Source organism: Pongo abelii, chromosome 3 (assembly GCF_028885655.2).
Source record: "Pongo abelii isolate AG06213 chromosome 3, NHGRI_mPonAbe1-v2.0_pri, whole genome shotgun sequence".
Classification (NCBI taxonomy): domain Eukaryota; kingdom Metazoa; phylum Chordata; class Mammalia; order Primates; family Hominidae; genus Pongo; species Pongo abelii.
Genome location: NC_071988.2, coordinates 91,810,368 through 91,827,985, shown reverse-complemented (window position 1 = coordinate 91,827,985; position 17,618 = coordinate 91,810,368). Strand labels below are relative to the sequence as shown.

Below are 17,618 nucleotides of genomic sequence, written 5' to 3'. Positions count from 1 at the left end.
GTTATTTCATTACCTTGAATTGACTCCATAATGTTTCTTTCCAATATTACACAGACTGTGTCAGAAGATTCATTAGGAACTTATGAATAATGGTATAATAATGCATTATAAAGTACTTCAAACAATTACAAGTACAATAACAATGGTCTTAAAATGTTTTTGTAGTGGCTCATCATTAAGACTGAAATACTGCATTAGGTCCTCTTTGCTCTGGGAATCGTCTCAGGAATAGACTTCCAGTTAAAATTATAACGATTCTGATGATTTAAACTTTATAACTTGAATTCGTGCACTAAATCTTTGTTTTTTTTTAGTTGAGGCTTAATGAGAGGAATTGTTAAAGGTCACTTAGCTGAAATTATATGAAAAAAGCCTATTTAACATCACTGTTGTTATTATTATTATTATTATTTTTTTTGAGATGGAGTCTCGCTCTGTTGCCCAAGCTGGAGTGGAGTGGTGCAGTCTTGGCTCACTGCAACCTCCACCTCCCAGGTCAAGAGATTCTTCTGCCTCAGCCTCCCGAGTAGCTGGGATTACAGGGGTGTGCCACCACGCCTGGCTAATTTTTGTATTATTAGTAGAGATGGAGTTTCACCATATTGGCCAGGCTGGTGTGGAACTCCTGAACTCATGATCCACCCGCCTTGGCCTCCCAAAGTACTGGGATTACAGGCGTAAGCCACTGCACCCGGCCAACATCATTGTTATTATTAATTAGCACTCTTATTTAATAGCATTACTTATGTAAAGCTGTTATTGAATTTTTAAAATCTGATAATTTGCCGGGCGCAGTGGCTCACACCCATAATCCCAGCACTTTGGGAGGCCGAGGAGGGCAGATCACCTGAGGTCAGGAGTTTGAGACCAGCCTAACCAACATGGCGAAACTTGGTCTCTACTAAAAATACAAAAATTAGCTGGGCATGGTGGCACATGCCTGTAATCCCAGCTACTTGGGAGGTTGAGGCAGGAGAATCACTTGAACCTGGGAGGTGGAGGTTGCAGTGAGCTGAGATCGTGACATTGCACTCCAGCCTGGGCAACAAGAGTGAAACTCTTGTCTCAAAAAATAAAATTAAAATAATATCTGTTAATTGATCCAAATCCAGATGATACAAAATTTCCTTTGTTTATTCCTTGCAATACTTATCAAGGTCAGGTGCAGTGGCTCTGTAATCCCAGCACTTTGGGAGGCTCGAGGCAGGTGGATCACTTGAGGTCAGGAGTTTAAGACCAGCCTGGGCAACATGGTGAAACTCCATCTCTGCTAAAAAAAATACAAAGATCTAGCCAGGCATGATGGTGCACACTTGTAGTCCCAGCTACTTGGGAGGCTGGCAGGAAAATCACTTGAACCCAGGAGGCAAAGGTTGCAGTGAGCTGAGATCGTGCCACTGCACTCCAGCCTGGATGACAGAGTGAGACACTCTGTCAAATAAACAAACAAACAAACAACTTATCAGACCTCTTTGTCTAATATTCAGATTAGACAATAAATGTTGACATTCAAAGTTAAGGCTTTAATGGTCATATGTGTATTTATTCATTTATTCATTTTTTTCTGTATACAGGCATATTCAATTGAGATTGTACCTCATAATATTTCTAAATTGCTTTTGCAAATTTCAGCACTTTATATCTATATATACTCTATCTTTTAAAATGATTCTTTTTTTTCCTTTTTTTGGAGATGAAGTCTCACTCTGCTGCCCAAGCTGGAGTGCGGTGGCACGATCTTGGCTCACTGCAACCTCCACCTCCCAGGTTCAAGTGATTCTCCTGCCTCAGCCTCTTGAGTAGCTGGGACTACAGGCACGCATCACCATGCCTGGCTAATTTTTGTATTTTTAGTAGAGATGGGGTTTCACTGTGTTGGCCAGGCTGGTCTTGAACTCCTGACCTTGTGATCTGCCCGCCTCGGCCTCCCAAAGTCCTGGGATTACAGGCATGAGCCACTGCGCCCTGCTTAAAATAATTCTTATAAGAAATATAGCCTTTATTTTTTTTTATTGAATCATGTACTATGATAATCTGATTGTTATTATGAAAAGGCAGATAATTGTGGTAGAGAATATTTAAAAGTCTTACAAAATAAGGTTGTCTTGGAGGAAAACATGCCTGTTCTTAACTATAATACAATTTATACAAAAAAAAATTTTAAGTACAAATGAGAGTTCAGGAAGGATGCGAAAATCAGAATTCTTTCAGCCCAGATTCCCATAGACCGGTTCAAGAAAAAAATGAAAATTCCTTTTAGAGTATCTTTGGATTTCCTTCACTGTGATGTAAGATTCTGCTTAGAGAACAAATGGAGAAAGCTGAGACAAACCAACCATAAAGCTATTTTTCTGCAGGCAAGAAAGATAAAATAACTCAATACAAAATATATAAATTGACCTTTGTTTTCCTTTCTTTTTAATACATTTACCTTTCAAGCCCAAGAAGATGAAAGGATTGTTCTTGTTGACAATAAATGTAAGTGTGCCCGGATTACTTCCAGGATCATCCGTTCTTCTGAAGATCCTAATGAGGACATTGTGGAGAGAAACATCCGAATTATGTACGTGGCATTCCATATTCCTTTTTTTCCTGTTCTAAGCAGAGATACTTTCTGACACTGAGCGTTGTTTGAATGTAATACCTACCTCTTTACTCCCCTTTTTGCTGTGTAGCACTTTACATGAGTAAAGAATTGAGTCTTGTGAATGAGCTTGAGGCAATTTTATTGAAATTAAGGGTAAGAATGAAAGATTACAGCCAATCTCAAATCAGTGGGCTACATCAAATTATAAACAAAGGTTGTAATCTAGTCATCAACATGCACTGTTTATATGGAGTTATTTCTATTTATTTATTTTTGTTTGCTTGTTTTTGAGACAGGGTCTCACTCTGTCACCCAGGCTAGAGTGCAGTGGCAAGATCACTGCTTACTGCAGCCTTGAACTCCCAGGCTCAAGTGATCCTCCTCAGTACATGGGACTACAGGCATGCACCACCCCACACCTGGATAATTTTTTATTTTTCTCTAGAGACAGGGTCTAACTATGTTGCCCAGGCTGTTCTCAAACTTCTGAGCTCAAGCGATCTTCCTGCCTTGGCTTCCCAGAGTGCTAGGATTACAGGCCTGAACCACCACTCCTGGCCAAGTTATTTCAATTTGAATCAGAACTTTCAGTTGCCCTTGATCGGTTCAAACTGAAACTTCAGATAACACTAAAGCCTTATTTTGTACCATATATAGATAACTGAGTCTTTTATACTGTAATCAGATGTCTGCATCGAGATAAGGCAGATTGATCACATTAACTAATTTGATTCAATCTCACTTTTAGATTGGATTTCAGATATTCATTTCATTTCACACACAGTCCAGAGTTATATGCTATACAGTTCTTTTTCAATAGCAAGAATGCTAATACTATTTGAGAAATTAGATTTCTATTGGATCCAATCAGTTATAAGTTTACCTTGTAAACCACTCCTACCTTAACAGGTTTTCCCCAATCAAATCTCCTATAGAAAGAGAACAGAGCATTCCATTCCATTCAATCAATGGAAAAAGTATAATGTGTTTAAGAATTTTGTTTTAAATTCTGTCTGGGACACTTAATAGCTGTGTGTTTTTGTATGCAAGTTACTTATCTACTTTGAACTTCAACTTTTTCATCTTTAAATGAGGAAAAAAATCATGCTTAACTCATAGGAATATTGTAAAAATAAATAGAGAATATTCCTTTTAGAGCTTATATATTTCTGGGACATATTAAAAAATATTTACTACTATTTATTCACCTAATCTATGTGCCAATTATTGTCACTATCCTGCTTAAAAGTCTTGTGATGGTTTCCCCAACATTGATCTTAGGATATATTACAAATGCCTTGGCCTGATCTACAAAGCTTAGCATAACTCTCAAGATCATCCACTGCCACTTTTCTTTTACTTTATGTTTAAAAATTCAGCACTACTAGGGCTGGGCACGGTGGCTCATGCCTGTAATGCCAGCACTTTGGGAGGCCGAGGCGGGTAGATCACCTGAGGTCAGGAGTTTGAGACCAGCCTGGCCAACATGGTGAAACCCCGTCTCTACTAAAAATACAAAAATTAGCCGGGCGTGGTGGCAGGTGCCTGTAATCCCAGCTACTCGCGAGGCTGAGGCAGGAGAATCGCTTGAACCCGGGAGGTGGAGGTTGCAGTGAGCCAAGATCGTGCCATTGCTGCACTCCAGCCTGGGGGACAAGAGCGAGACTTTCTCAAAAAAAAAAAAAAAAATTCAGCACTGCTGTAGTGTCTCTATTTCCCCACATTTACAGTGCTTTTACACCTGCTAGTTCCTCTGTTTGAAGAACTCTGTCCCACCCCTCTTAGCCTAGTTAACTCCTTCTCAATGTGCATGTCTTAGTTCAGCCATCACTTCCTCTGGCAGGTTTTCTTTGATCACTCGGATCCTGCCCACATAGCTTCGTGTTAGGGATAGTATAGCTGGAGTAGTAGGTAATTGGAAAGAATGGCATACATGACATTGGCACTTAAGCCATGTTGAAGAGTGTCTATCTTATGTTTAAACCTCCAGGAGATTTTTAAAATCTCCTCCATCATCTTCTAATTCATCTTTTTATTTTGTGAAATGATTCTTTTTATATTATATTGTTTACTGAAATCAGATAATTCAGATACTTCATGACACTTTGCCTGATGTGTTGATCTTCCCTGTTCTGATTTCTGAAAGTATATTGCCATTGCTGTGCCATTATGGCATTATTATTATTATTATTATTATTATTATTATTTTGAGATGGAGTCTGCCTCTGTCACCCAGGTTGGAATGCAGTGGTGCGATCTTGGCTTACTGCAACCTCTGCCTCCTGGGTTCAAGCAATTCTCCTGCCTCAGCCTCCCCGAGTAGCTGGGACTACAGGCACGCACCACCATGCCCAGCTACTTTTTTTTGTATTTTTAGTAGAGATGAGGTTTTACCATGTTGGCCAGGCTAGTCTCGAACTCTTGACCTCAGGTGATCTGCCCACCTTGGTCTCCCAAAGTGCTGGGATTGCAGGCATGAGCCACTGTGCCCGGCTTTTGTTTTTGTTTTTGTTTTTGTTTTTGTTTTTTTTGAGACAGAGTCTTACTCTGTTGCCCAGGCTGGAGTTCAGTAGCATGATCTCGGCTCACTGCAACCTCTCTGCCTCCTGGGTTCAAGCAATTCTCCTGCCTCAGCCTCCCGAGTAGCTGGGACTGTATGTGCACGCCACATCGCCTGGCTAATTTTTGTATTTTTAGTAGAGACAGGGTTTCACCATGTTGGCCAGGCTGGGCTTGAACTCCTGACCTCAAGCAATCCACCTTCCTCAGTGTCCCAAAGTGCTGGGATTACAGGCATGAGCCACCGTGCCCGGCTATTTTCTTTTTTTTTTTTTTTTTGAGACAGAGTCTCACTCTGTTGCCCAGGCTGGAGTGCAGTAGCATGATCTTGGCTCACTGCAACCTCTGCCTCCCGGGTTCAAGCAATCTTCTGCCTCAGTCTCCCGAGTAGCTGGGACTACATGTGCATGCCTCATCGCCTGGCTAATTTTTGTATTTTTAGTAGAGTCAGGGTTTCATCATGTTGGCCAAGCTGGGCTTGAACTCCTGACCTCAAGCAATCCACCTGCCTCAGCCTCCCAAAGTGCTGGGATTACAGGCGTGAGCCACCATGCCGAGCCTGCCATTATGGTATTATTCCCAACTCCATTACTTACTAAAATGATGTGACTTTGGGCAAGTTACTTAACTAGCCTTTTTCCTAAACTTTTAAAAAAGGGATAATTATATATGTATGAATTTATACACATATACTTTATGGGGTTGTGAGGATTAAATACAATAATTCATAAAAGAACGGTGTTTGGCTTATGGTAGCCTCTCCTTTTTCTGATATTACTAGAGTCTTTACAGTCTTATTAAGAATACTTTCATTCATTCATTCAACGAATGTTTATTTAGTAACTGCCAAATATTAAGGGTTGGTGGTGGGGATAAAACAGTTTATTTAAAATACAGTCCATTTCTTAAAAGAATTTATAGTCTAACAGGAAACCGTAAACAATTAAAAAGGCAATTACAATTCTGTATTGTAAGTGCTATGATAGGAACGGGCATGGGTTGTTATAGGAGTACTGAGGAGGGGTACCCAATCCAATCCTCGGGGAGAGAAGGGTGGCAGTGGGAGGCAGGAAAGGGTGTTTGGAATAAGTGGTGGGATGGATGATGGCTGTTAGCTTAGTAGGAGTTTGCTGGCTAAATGTGTGTGGGGAGTGAGAGAATTAATAGGTGGGGGAGGTCATTCCAGGAAAAGGAAACAGGATTGCTGTGACGATTATATGAGATCATCATGTAATATGCTTAGCATAGTACCAGGCACACTGTAACCAGTATTATATGTTAGAACTGTTATTGTTAAGATGGGAGATAAGAAAAGCATGGTACGTTTGTGGAATTGCAAGTGATTGTTTACAGCTGGCACGCATTGTACATGGTGACATTGTGAGAGATGAAGCTGGAGAGTTAGGGGCATATTAGGATATGTGCCTTCTATGCTATTTTGAGGATACCCTGTTATCTGTGGAGAGACACTAGAGGTTTTAAGCAGAGAAGGAAATTAAGCTTGCATTTTTAGAAAGGATGTTTGGCAATAATGTGGCCAGTGGTTTGAAGGGGTCAAGACAAAAGGAAGACATTGTTACAATCTAGGAGGGGATAGTGGTGTCCGGAATTAAGGCAGTAATAATGAGAAGAGAGGCAAGTGGATGGATTTCACACATGAAAATAATTAGAATCAACTGGACTGTGAGATTGATTAGATATGTGACGGGGGAGGATTCAGGTATGATAACCAGGTTGTTGGCTTGGATGGTATTGCTAAATACTGAGTTAGGAAACACAAGGTTTTTGTTGTTCCTTTTGGTAGGGAGGGGTGCACATGAGAAGGAATGATGACTTAGATGAAAAAAATTTTAAAGTTAATGAAATCACCTGAACTCGTTGACAATCATCTAATTTTTCATGGGACATCACGATGAAAAAGTTCCAGCTTTGCTACTTAATTGTTGTGTGAACTTGGGTGGATCACTAACCTCTCCTATTTATGATTTCCTCTCCTCTAAAATCTGGATGATAATATCTGTCTGTCCATTTCACAAATATTGAACATATTCCATATGCCACATACCTAGCTAGGCACTGGGAATACATAAATGTTTTTGCCTGAAGGAACTTACATAGCCCAGGGAAGCAACCACTCTGTAGACAAGCAACTATGTTATGGCATTCGATATAATAAATATATATGAGCATTAATGAGACTGCGGAGGAAGAAGTTTGTTGAAGGGTGGGGATAACATCAATATAATTATTACAGAGGTAAAACGTGAGTTGAGTTTTAAAGGAAAAGCAAAAATTTGCCAAGTCAGCAAAGATAGTTGACAGCGGAGTTGCTGTGAGGTTTATTTTGAATGAGAAATATTTAAAATATAGCAGGTTACTATAAAAATCTGCATAATGGTATTACTCTAGAGTGCTTATAGAGTACTAAATACAATAAGTACTGTTCTGATGAAATAGTGGCTGTATACTTATTACGAAAAATAACAATATCTGCATTTCATTGTTTTAACTGTTTTCTTTCTTTTCTTTTAGTGTTCCTCTGAACAACAGGGAGAATATCTCTGATCCCACCTCACCATTGAGAACCAGATTTGTGTACCATTTGTCTGACCTGTAAGATATATTTTTTCCATAGTAATATAGATGTGGAAGTTAATAGCTTTTAATTTTAACCTTGTTAGTAAGAATGTTTTTGAAAATATGTTGGAGTATAAAGATTTACAAACATAATCTGAACTTTTGAATACATTAATTCCTATGTTAATTATTAGGTATCATAAATTCATAAAACTTTGTCACAGATAAAATTTAGCTATACATTTTTTCTAAAGAAATAATTATTGGCATTCATAGAAAGGCCAATTTCTCTTAATAGTTCAATAAGTGGATTTGATCTTTTAAACAGGCAGGTGTTTCTTTGGAAATGACAGACTCCAACATCAATTTTTTTTTAATTCTTCCTTTCTTGTCACTATAAATAACTTGTTTAAACAGATATACAGTTGGGAATAAGCCTAACACAGTAGAAATTGCTGTATGGTGTAGATAAAACAATCATATTATCATATCATTAATTATATTGCTTACTTTCAACTAATATATATTAAAGATGAGAAAATCTCATAAGCTATTCTGTATTGTAGAGCTGCTTATGTCTGAAAGGAGTCATCCTTTGCTGTCACGTCAGAGCTGCAAGAACTAATTGATTTTGGATTGAAATGTGTAGTCACATTTTGAGACAACATTTGAGGGGATTGTCTAATACATGTATTTGCTTTTCAGCTGTAAAAAATGTGATCCTACAGAAGTGGAGCTGGATAATCAGATAGTTATTGCTACCCAGAGCAATATCTGTGATGAAGACAGTGCTACAGAGACCTGCTACACTTATGACAGAAACAAGTGCTACACAGCTGTGGTCCCACTCGTATATGGTGGTGAGACCAAAATGGTGGAAGCAGCCTTAACCCCAGATGCCTGCTATCCTGACTAATTTAAGTCATTGCTGACTGCATAGCTCTTTTTCTTGAGAGGCTCTCCATTTTGATTCAGAAAGTTAGCATATTTATTACCAATGAATTTGAAACCAGGGTTTTTTTTTTTTTTTTTTTGGGTGATGTAAAACCAACTCCCTGCCACCAAAATAATTAAAATAGTCACATTATTATCTTTATTAGGTAATCACTTCTTAATTATATGTTCATACTGTAAGTATCAAAATCTGCCAATTATCATGCTTACCTGAAAGAGGTATGCTCTCTTAGGAATACAGTTTCTAGCATTAAACAAATAAACAAGGGGAGAAAATAAAACTCAAGGAGTGAAAATCAGGAGGTGTAATAAAATGTTCCTCGAATTGCCCCCGCTTTTTTTTTTTTTTTTTGGCTTTGCCTTGGAGAGCCAGAGCTTCCGCATTTTCTTTACTATTCTCTTTAAAAAATGTTTCACTGTATAGAGAACATATATGCATAAACACAGGTCAATTATATGTCTCCATTAGAAAAATAATAATTGGAAAACGTGTTCTAGAACTATTTACAAAAATAATTTAAGGTGAAATCTCTAATATTTATATAAGTAGCGAAATAAATGCATAATTAAAAATATATTTGGACATAACAGACTTGGAAGCAGATGATACAGACTTCTTTTTTTCATAATCAGGTTAGTGTAAGAAATTCCCATTTGAAACCATCCATTTTGTAACTGAACCTTATGAAATATATGTATTTCATGGTACATATTCTCTAGCACAGTCTGAGCAATTAAATAGATTCATAAGCATATACCTGTGTGAAATAATTTGTTGGAAAAAAGTTTCCTTATGTTAACTTTCTTTATGTAAGTTAACTTGTTATTGATGAACGGTTTGTAAGTATGATGTAATGATGCATTAATCACAGAACTCATACATGTACATATTTGAGGTGGCTTTGCCATTTTATACCCATAATTAAATAAAAGGGCAAAATCCCCCCTGATAAATACCGTGTTTATTATGGCACATAAAACTTTATGGCAGAAAGCCAAGGCCAATTGACATATATATTCAAGGGTACTATGGAAAGTAAATGCTAACTCTGAATTTAAAACAGTGGGAAGATGATTAGTAAGAGTTGGTTTCTTGAAAAGGAATTGTTCTGGTAATAGTCATTTTTAATGACTTCCACCGATTATTCAGTGTTTCCTTAGGGATATACATAGGACACTGGTGCTTCAGTAGAAACTCCAGTTTTGATGTATTAAAGATACATCCATTCTTGACTGATCTTTAATCTAGAGTGTGGTTTTAGCCAAGTCTTTGAATTTCATTTAGTCAGTAAACATTTATTAAATATTAACCAAATGCACAGGATTGGTCTGTGGTGGTGAAGTTATGGTAAGCGCCCTCGAGAAAGTCACTATCACTGCTCACTCCCCAGAACTGTGCTTAGGTGTCATCTTCTCTGTGAGAACCACCCTGACTACTTTTTAAATATTTCAAACCCCATTTCTTTATCTTAGTCTACTTCCCACCAATGTACTTATCTCCCTCTAGCAGACTATGTAATTTACTTATGTGTCATGTTTATGGTCTGTCTCCCCTCACTAGAGTGTAATCTCCACGAAGGCACGCACTTTTGCCCATTGATGTTTCCTCACCATCTGGAACAGTGTCTGGCACATGGAAGTACTCAATACATATTTGTTGAATGAATGAACATGAGTGTAGCTTAGTTGAAGAGATAAGACATACACATAAATAATTATTATTTGGCAGAGCCTGCTGAAGGCAAAGAAATAGCTTCCAAAGTGCTATGAGAATTCATGGGAGACTGCTTCTGAAGAGACCCCTTACTTTCTCCTCATCTTTGCCTTAGTTTCTCGGTGTACCCAGTAGAAGAAGTTTTGTAGATCCACATTGCAGATCCTTATAGGAAAGACCCCTATTCCAGCATTATTATCTCATTAAATGCTAGCTGGAAGAAGACTGCAATTTGTAGTCCCACAAGTCTTCCTTCTTTCAGAAGTTCAGTTAAACTCTGATACTACCATACTAGTAACAATTTAGTACTTACTATGTGCTAGTTACCAATGTAAGTGCTTTATAAATACTAACTCATTCAACATAAATCTGGAGTAGCTGGTGACTCTTAAATGAGAGTTATTGAGGCTAGATTAAAGCCTTTCTTTAAGTTGTATTCAAACATTTGCTGGTATTAGTGGAACATTTAGAGGGGCACACTAAGGAATCAGTGTAAGAGGTGGTGGCCATGAAAGGAGCCTCTCAGTTCTCTGCAAGGAATGAAATTGACCTATAGTTCTGAGATCCACTGTGTTTGTGCAAGGGACACTAAGACAGGTCAGTTCCTGGGAGACACAGGACTCTTCTGATGGGGCACTGACTTGGGGACTCCTTTTTATCTTTGCTGAAAATTTCTTAGCACTGCACCTCCAGACATTATCTGTCCAATCATCCTTCCTATCCTCTTTGCTCCACATGGGTAAGACCTGCATCAGGATCCGATGACTCAGCCTTCTTTGGCTCCCTTCCCATTTTCCCTCACAGATGTTTTCCTAATAAATCTCTTGCACCCGCTAATCTCATCTTGCAATTCTGCAGGGTCCAAATTAACACAATACTAATTATGATCTATCTGATTTAGTGATGATAACGATGATAGCATTCTTCAAGTACCAAATGATTTATCTATGTCATCTCATTTTATCCTTACAATAACTTTTTGGGTATTTCATATTATAAATGAGAAAACCAACTAAGTGGATAATTAGCCATTTGAGTGGTTCACTTATCTAGTAAATGGCAATGAGAAGTCTGAATCACTCTGCTATAGTCTTAACAAATATCAATTGAGGCTCTTAGAGAATCATTATGTCCACTGTAACATTTTCTTAAACCTCATGTGATATTTTGAGGTTAATGTGACCAATTCATTGACCTGTCATAAGTCTATTATAATTTTTGCACTTTTTGTCCCTCCTTTTTAATTTGAATTTAATGGATGACATTTTAAAAAGACACGCATAAATAGGTACAATTGGTGAGAAATGTTTTTCTTCTGCATAGTTCTTGACAAGTTAGCCATTTGTTCAGGTAAGCACACTCAGCAGCAGCCAGATGAAAATTATATTAATTAGCAATAAGAGTAAAGCCCTTTAATGGGATTTCCAGGTCTTGGCTTTGGGGTAGCAGTATAGTCTAGTGGATAAATCCGTGGTCTATATTGAAATACATACTCTAACATTGGGCAAGTTAATTCAAAGATTGCTTCCTCATTTGAAAAATGGGAGCAAAAATAACTACATAGATTTTTATAAAAATAAGGTTGCATGCTGTGTCTGCATATCACTTATTACCACGTGGGAGCAATTAGCAACAATCCATGATTTACAGTTGTTACTATGTGTTAATTTTCTTTGGCTCTTCTCCCTGCCTAAGCAACAAATAAGAAAAGAATGTAAATATATGTGAATATATATTGGATCAGTGATTTTCTGGGTTTTTTTTTTCAGACGGAGTTTTGCTCTCGTTGCCCAGGCTGGAGTGCAATGGTGCAATCTTGGCTCGCTGCAACCTCTGCCTCCTGGGTTCAAACGATTCTCCTGCCTCAGCCTCCCAAGTAGCTGGGATTACAGGCATGCGCCACAACACCTGGCTAATTTTTTGTATTTTTAGTAGAAGACGGGGTTTCTCCATGTTGGTCAGGCTGGTCTCGAACTCCCAACCTCAAGTGATCTGCCTGCCTTGGCCTCCCAAAGTGCTGGGATTACAGGCATGAGCCACTGCGCCCAGCAGGATCAGTGATTTTTCAAACTTTAGAGTGTATGAGAATTACCTGGAGGACTCATTAAAGTAGATTGCTGAGCTCCACCTCAGAGATACTGATCAAGTAGCTCAGAGATGCAGCTGGAGACATTGCAGGTCTCACAAATTCCCCAGGTGCTACCGAGGCTGGGAATTGCAGGAGAGCCACTACTTTATAATTATAAACCTCCACTTCCATCTAGTGGTTGAGTTACAAAATACAATGAATATACGTTTTTAATACGCATTGTTTCATTTAATTCTCCTAACATTGCATAGAACAAGTACTGTCTTCACTTTACAAATGGTAAAACTGAGCTGCGAGGGTGATGAAGTAACCTGCCTAATGTTTTTCAGGTATTTGGAGAACTGATGATTAGCTCCGAGGCTGTCAGACTCCAAAGCCAAAGCTCTCAGTCAGTATGTTATCCTGTCTAAACATCCTTCAAACCATCTTCCTCGGTAATTCCACTTCTGAGGAAATAACCAGAAATACAGACAAAGAGAGACAGAGATATCTATTACAATGTGATTTATAATAGTGAAAATTCATAGGAAACTTTAAGTCCATCATCAAGGGAATGGTAATATAGGTATACTTCAAAATATTTTACATACAACTGAAGTGAAATATCATGTGTTTTAAAATTTATGGAAATTGATATACAATGTGAAGAGGAAAATGTAGGATTTTGCATAAAGGAGTGACTTTAAGAAAATTCCAAGCTGGGCGCGGTGGCTCACGCCTGTAATCCCAGCACTTTGGGAGGCCGAGGCGGGTAGATCACAGGGTCAGGAGATGGAGACCATCCTGGCTAACACGGTGAAACCCCGTCTCTACTAAAAATACAAAAAATTAGCCGGGCGTGATGGTGGGCGCCTGTAGTCCCGGCTACTCGGGAGGCTGAGGCAGGAGAATGGCCAGAACCCGGGAGGCGGAGCTTGCAGTGAGCTGAGATTGTGCCACTGCACTCCAGCCTGGGCGACAGAGAGAGACTCCCTCTCAAAAAAGAAAAAAAAAAGAAAATTCCCTACACATACATGGAAAAAGACTTGAGGGAAATAGGCCAAAATGTAATTTTTTTGTTTCTTTTTACTTTTTAGTATAGAATGTTCCAAATATTCTACAGACTGTATACTTTATAATTAGAAAAGTGTTAATCATTATTAAACTTTTAATATTAATTAATACATTAATATTAATTTTGGTGAAATTCTAAATTTTTATTCATTTGCATAAGATAAAGAGAGTGGTGTTTATTTAGAATCTACTCTGTACTCAGCACAGTGCTATGAGGGCCACATAAGAAGAATAAGAACTGGGTCTCACTTTTTCAGTTTTCCTATTTCTTCTATAGGCAAAACTAACACAGGAAAAAATTAGCACACAGTATAAGACACATTTGTGATTAAATATTAAAGATCGGCTGGGCATGGTGGCTTACAACTGTAATCCCAGCACATGGGGAGGTTGAGGTGGGCGGATCACTTGAGGCCAGGAGTTCGAGAACAGCCTGGCCAACACGACGAAACCCCTGCTCTACTAAAAATACAAAAATTAGCTGGGTGTAGTGGCCCACGTCTGTAATCCCAGCTACTCAGGAGGCTGAGGCATGAGAATCACTTGAACCAGGGAGGCGGAAGTTGCAGTGAGCTAAGATCGCATCACTGCACTCCAGCCTGGGCAACAGAGCGAGACTGTCTCAAATAAATAAATAAATAAATATTAAAGATCATGTACTGTGAGCCTTCAGGGAAGCTGGGTTGTTAGGGCTGGGGTAATCTTGGAGGAGATGCTAACTGAATGGGGCCTTTCCTGATGGAGATAGAACCTTCTAGAACTACATGAGCCAAGCAGTGAAAGAGGAAGGAGCATAACACAAATGTCAGAATAGAGACAGGATCAGCCTGCTCCTGTTTCTCTTTCCGTCTTGAATCTTTCACTTATATGCTTAATTTACACACATCCCCTCAAATTGGTGATAGTTTTTTCATTGGTAAGACCTTTCTGTTTCTTCCCTGGTGAGTGTGAAGTTGCCACTTATTCAGAGGGAGCAGCCTACCACTTTGCCACCCCTACCACTTTGCCACTTTGTCCACCAATTGGTTGAATCACTACCACCTGGGAGTATGTTAATACCACAGAATAATGGGCTCTGCTCCAGAGCCTCTGAATCAACATCTGCGTTTTAACACAATCCACAATCATATACACATTAAAACTGGAATAATGCTGGTATGGCATGCAGCACTGTCAGAAAACAGCCTGAATCCAGAGGCAGCTGCTAATGTGGTTTAACAGCTGAGGGATGAGACTGACAAGGTCTTCTCTGAAAAAAATTTTCTTTTCTTTTCTGTCTTTTTCTTCTTTCTTTCTGTCTTTTTCTTTTTCTTTTCTTTTTTTTTTTTTTTTTGAAAATGGAGTCTTACTCTGTTGCCTAGGCTGGAGTGCAATGGCGTGATCTTGGCTCACTGCAACCTCTGCCTCCCGGGTTCAAGCGATTCTCCTGCCTCAGCCTCCCAAGTAGCTGGGATTACAGGGGCCGGCCACCATACCTGGCTAATTTTTTAGTATTTTTAGTAGAGACGGGGTTTCACCATGTTGGCCAGGCTTGTCTCAAACTCCTGACCTCAGGAGTGAGCCACTGCACCCAGCTGAGAAAAAAACATTTTTACTGAGTTAAACCACAGCAAATACTGTAATATTTTCTTAAAGCTAATGTGGCATTTTGAGGTTAGTGCGACCAATTCATTAACCTGTCATAAGTCTATTATAACGCTTGCACTTTTTGCCCTCTCTTTTTAATTTGAATTAAGTGGGTGATATTTTTAAAAGGCAGGCATAAATAAGTACCATTGGTGAGAAATGTTTTCCTTCTGCACAGTTCTTGACAAGTTAGCCATTTGCCCAAGTAAGCATACTTAGCATCAGCCAGATAAAGATGATATTAATTAGCAATAAGAGTAAAGCTGGCGGCTGGGTGTGATGGCTCACGCCTATAATCCCAGCACTTTGGGAGGCCGAGATGGGTTGATTGCCTGAGGTCGGGAGTTGGAGACCAGCCTGACCAACATGGAGAAACCCTGTCTCTACTAAAAATACAAAATTAGTTGGGTGTGTTGGCCCATGCCTGTAATCCCAGCTACTCGAGAGGCTGAGGCAGGAGAATCGCTTGAACCCGGGAAGTGGAGGTTGCGGTAAGCCGAGATCCCGCCACTGCATTCCAGCCTGGGCATCAAGAGCAAAACTCCATCTCAAAAACAAAACAAAACAAACAAACAAAAAAAGAGTAAAGTTGGCCAGTCGCGGTGGCTTATACCTGTAATCCCAGCACTTTGGGAGGCCGAGGCAGGCGGATCACGAGGTCAAGAGATCGAGACCCTCCTGGCCAACATGGTGAAACCCCCTCTCTACTAAAAATACAAAAATTAGCTGGGTGTGATGGTGCGCGTAGTCCCAGCTACTTGGGAGGCTGAGGCAGGAGAATCGCCTGAATCCAGGAGCTGGAGGTTGCAATGAGCCCAGATCGTGCCACTGAACTCCAGCCTGTCTCAAAAAAAGAAAAAAAAAAAAAAAAGAGTAAAGCCAAGTAAGCACATTCAGCATCAGCCAGATAAAAATAATATTCATCAGCAATAGGAGTAAAGCTTTATATAGTGCAGAAAGGAATGAGATAAGGTTATTTGGATAAGCTCAGAGGTAATTACTGGTCAAGCTCTGATGAGGCACAGAAAGGGAAGTTGTTGGGTGCTCAGGTGGATGAAATGGGGGCATCATGAGAGCACAGGACCTTGCCTGGGATGTGAAGGGATCCTGAGAATAGCTTTATCTATTTCACAATTATATCTTTGTCAAATTACAGATCAGCTTCCTCTTTGCCTCTTCATTTGAAAATTTTCCCTCTGCCAGCATGGAATTTTGCCTGTTACCAGTTGAATCCTATTTCTAAATCTAATTGACTGTAAATTCAAAGCAAGAAGACAAGTTTCAGTGGCTGATGTTATTGGACTAGGGGTGAGGTGGAGCCACACGGAAGTGCATGTGGACAAAACCTAATGCTATATTTTATTGTGAAATGGTGAACGTCTATTTTCCATCGAGTGAAGTTTTCTTCCAACTTTTGATTGGGGCAGTTGGGACAGAGCTGTTGATTTTGTAAGTCCAACGTTTCTGGTTTCTTTTTTAGTTATTAGAAATGAAGTTTGGTTTCCTGAGGTCAAGATGAATCTTTTTTAGTTTCCTTAAGGTCATGATTGAAGGAGACTGGGGTAAATGAGAGAAGAGGAAACAAGTGGTCAGAGATACATCTGAGTAATGTTAATAATACAAATAACTCAAAGGTCATTACTTCTGCGTTTTCTTTAAAGGTGTATAAAATTAAGATGCCGATATGAGTGACTGAAGTGAAACATGTTATCTACATGTTCAGGTGCTCCAAAAAGTCAGAGAAGACTCTCCATGCTAATGGCTACTAGGCTGTTTACAGAGGTCTGGCTTGGCTCTACATTTTGTCATCCTACTTTGCTTCCTGTGTCAGGTGAGGAAATGCAAGATTTCCCCCAGGCACCTGGATTAATGCCCAACCATCCTTTAGAGAAGTTTATCGTAGGCTGTGCATATAAAGCAGATGTGTGTCAACCTTGCTGGATTATCTCTTGTGTTTATAATCCTCACATTTTTTTTCTTCTTCTTTACCTTAACTAAAGACATCATAGACTATATCCAGCTAGTTTAGAATCAGCAGATGACCACTAGATGTAGGAACTCTTCACAGAAGTGTAGTAGTAGTGGTAGGGTTCGGATGCTAAGACAAGAAGGTTACTTTTAGAGCCTCCCATATCCACCGCACGCACCTTAACTTTAGAGCAGACTTTAAAAGCTTTATCAATAACTTAGCAAGAGCATAGAGAATAATTGATTCTTTACCGTAAGGAACTCATGTCTGGTATCCAGGCTTGCAAATGCATACCTGTACTGATGACATCAAGAGTTTTCTGGGCCAGGCACAGTGCTCACGCCTATAATCCCAGCACTTTGGGAGGCCGAGGTGGATGGGTCACTTGAGGTCAGGAGTTCGAGCCCAGCCTGACCAACATGGTGAAACCGTTTCTCTGTTAAAAATACAATAATTAGCCATGCCTGGTGGCACACATTTATAATCTCAG

At 39.4% G+C, this 17,618-nt stretch overlaps 1 protein-coding gene across 2 annotated transcripts in view; it reads left to right on the top strand.

Annotated features, from left to right (window-relative positions):
• JCHAIN (joining chain of multimeric IgA and IgM) overlaps window positions 1–9,432 on the top strand; it is a 31,243-nt gene extending 21,811 nt beyond the window's left edge. For both annotated transcript variants that reach the window (XM_063722652.1, NM_001131909.1), the window contains 3 exon segments: window positions 2,440–2,563; window positions 7,679–7,759; window positions 8,429–9,432. In XM_063722652.1, the coding sequence (XP_063578722.1) occupies window positions 2,440–2,563; window positions 7,679–7,759; window positions 8,429–8,639 (416 nt within the window). In that variant the 3' untranslated portion in view covers window positions 8,640–9,432.
• The last annotated feature ends 8,186 nt before the right edge of the window (window positions 9,433–17,618 follow it).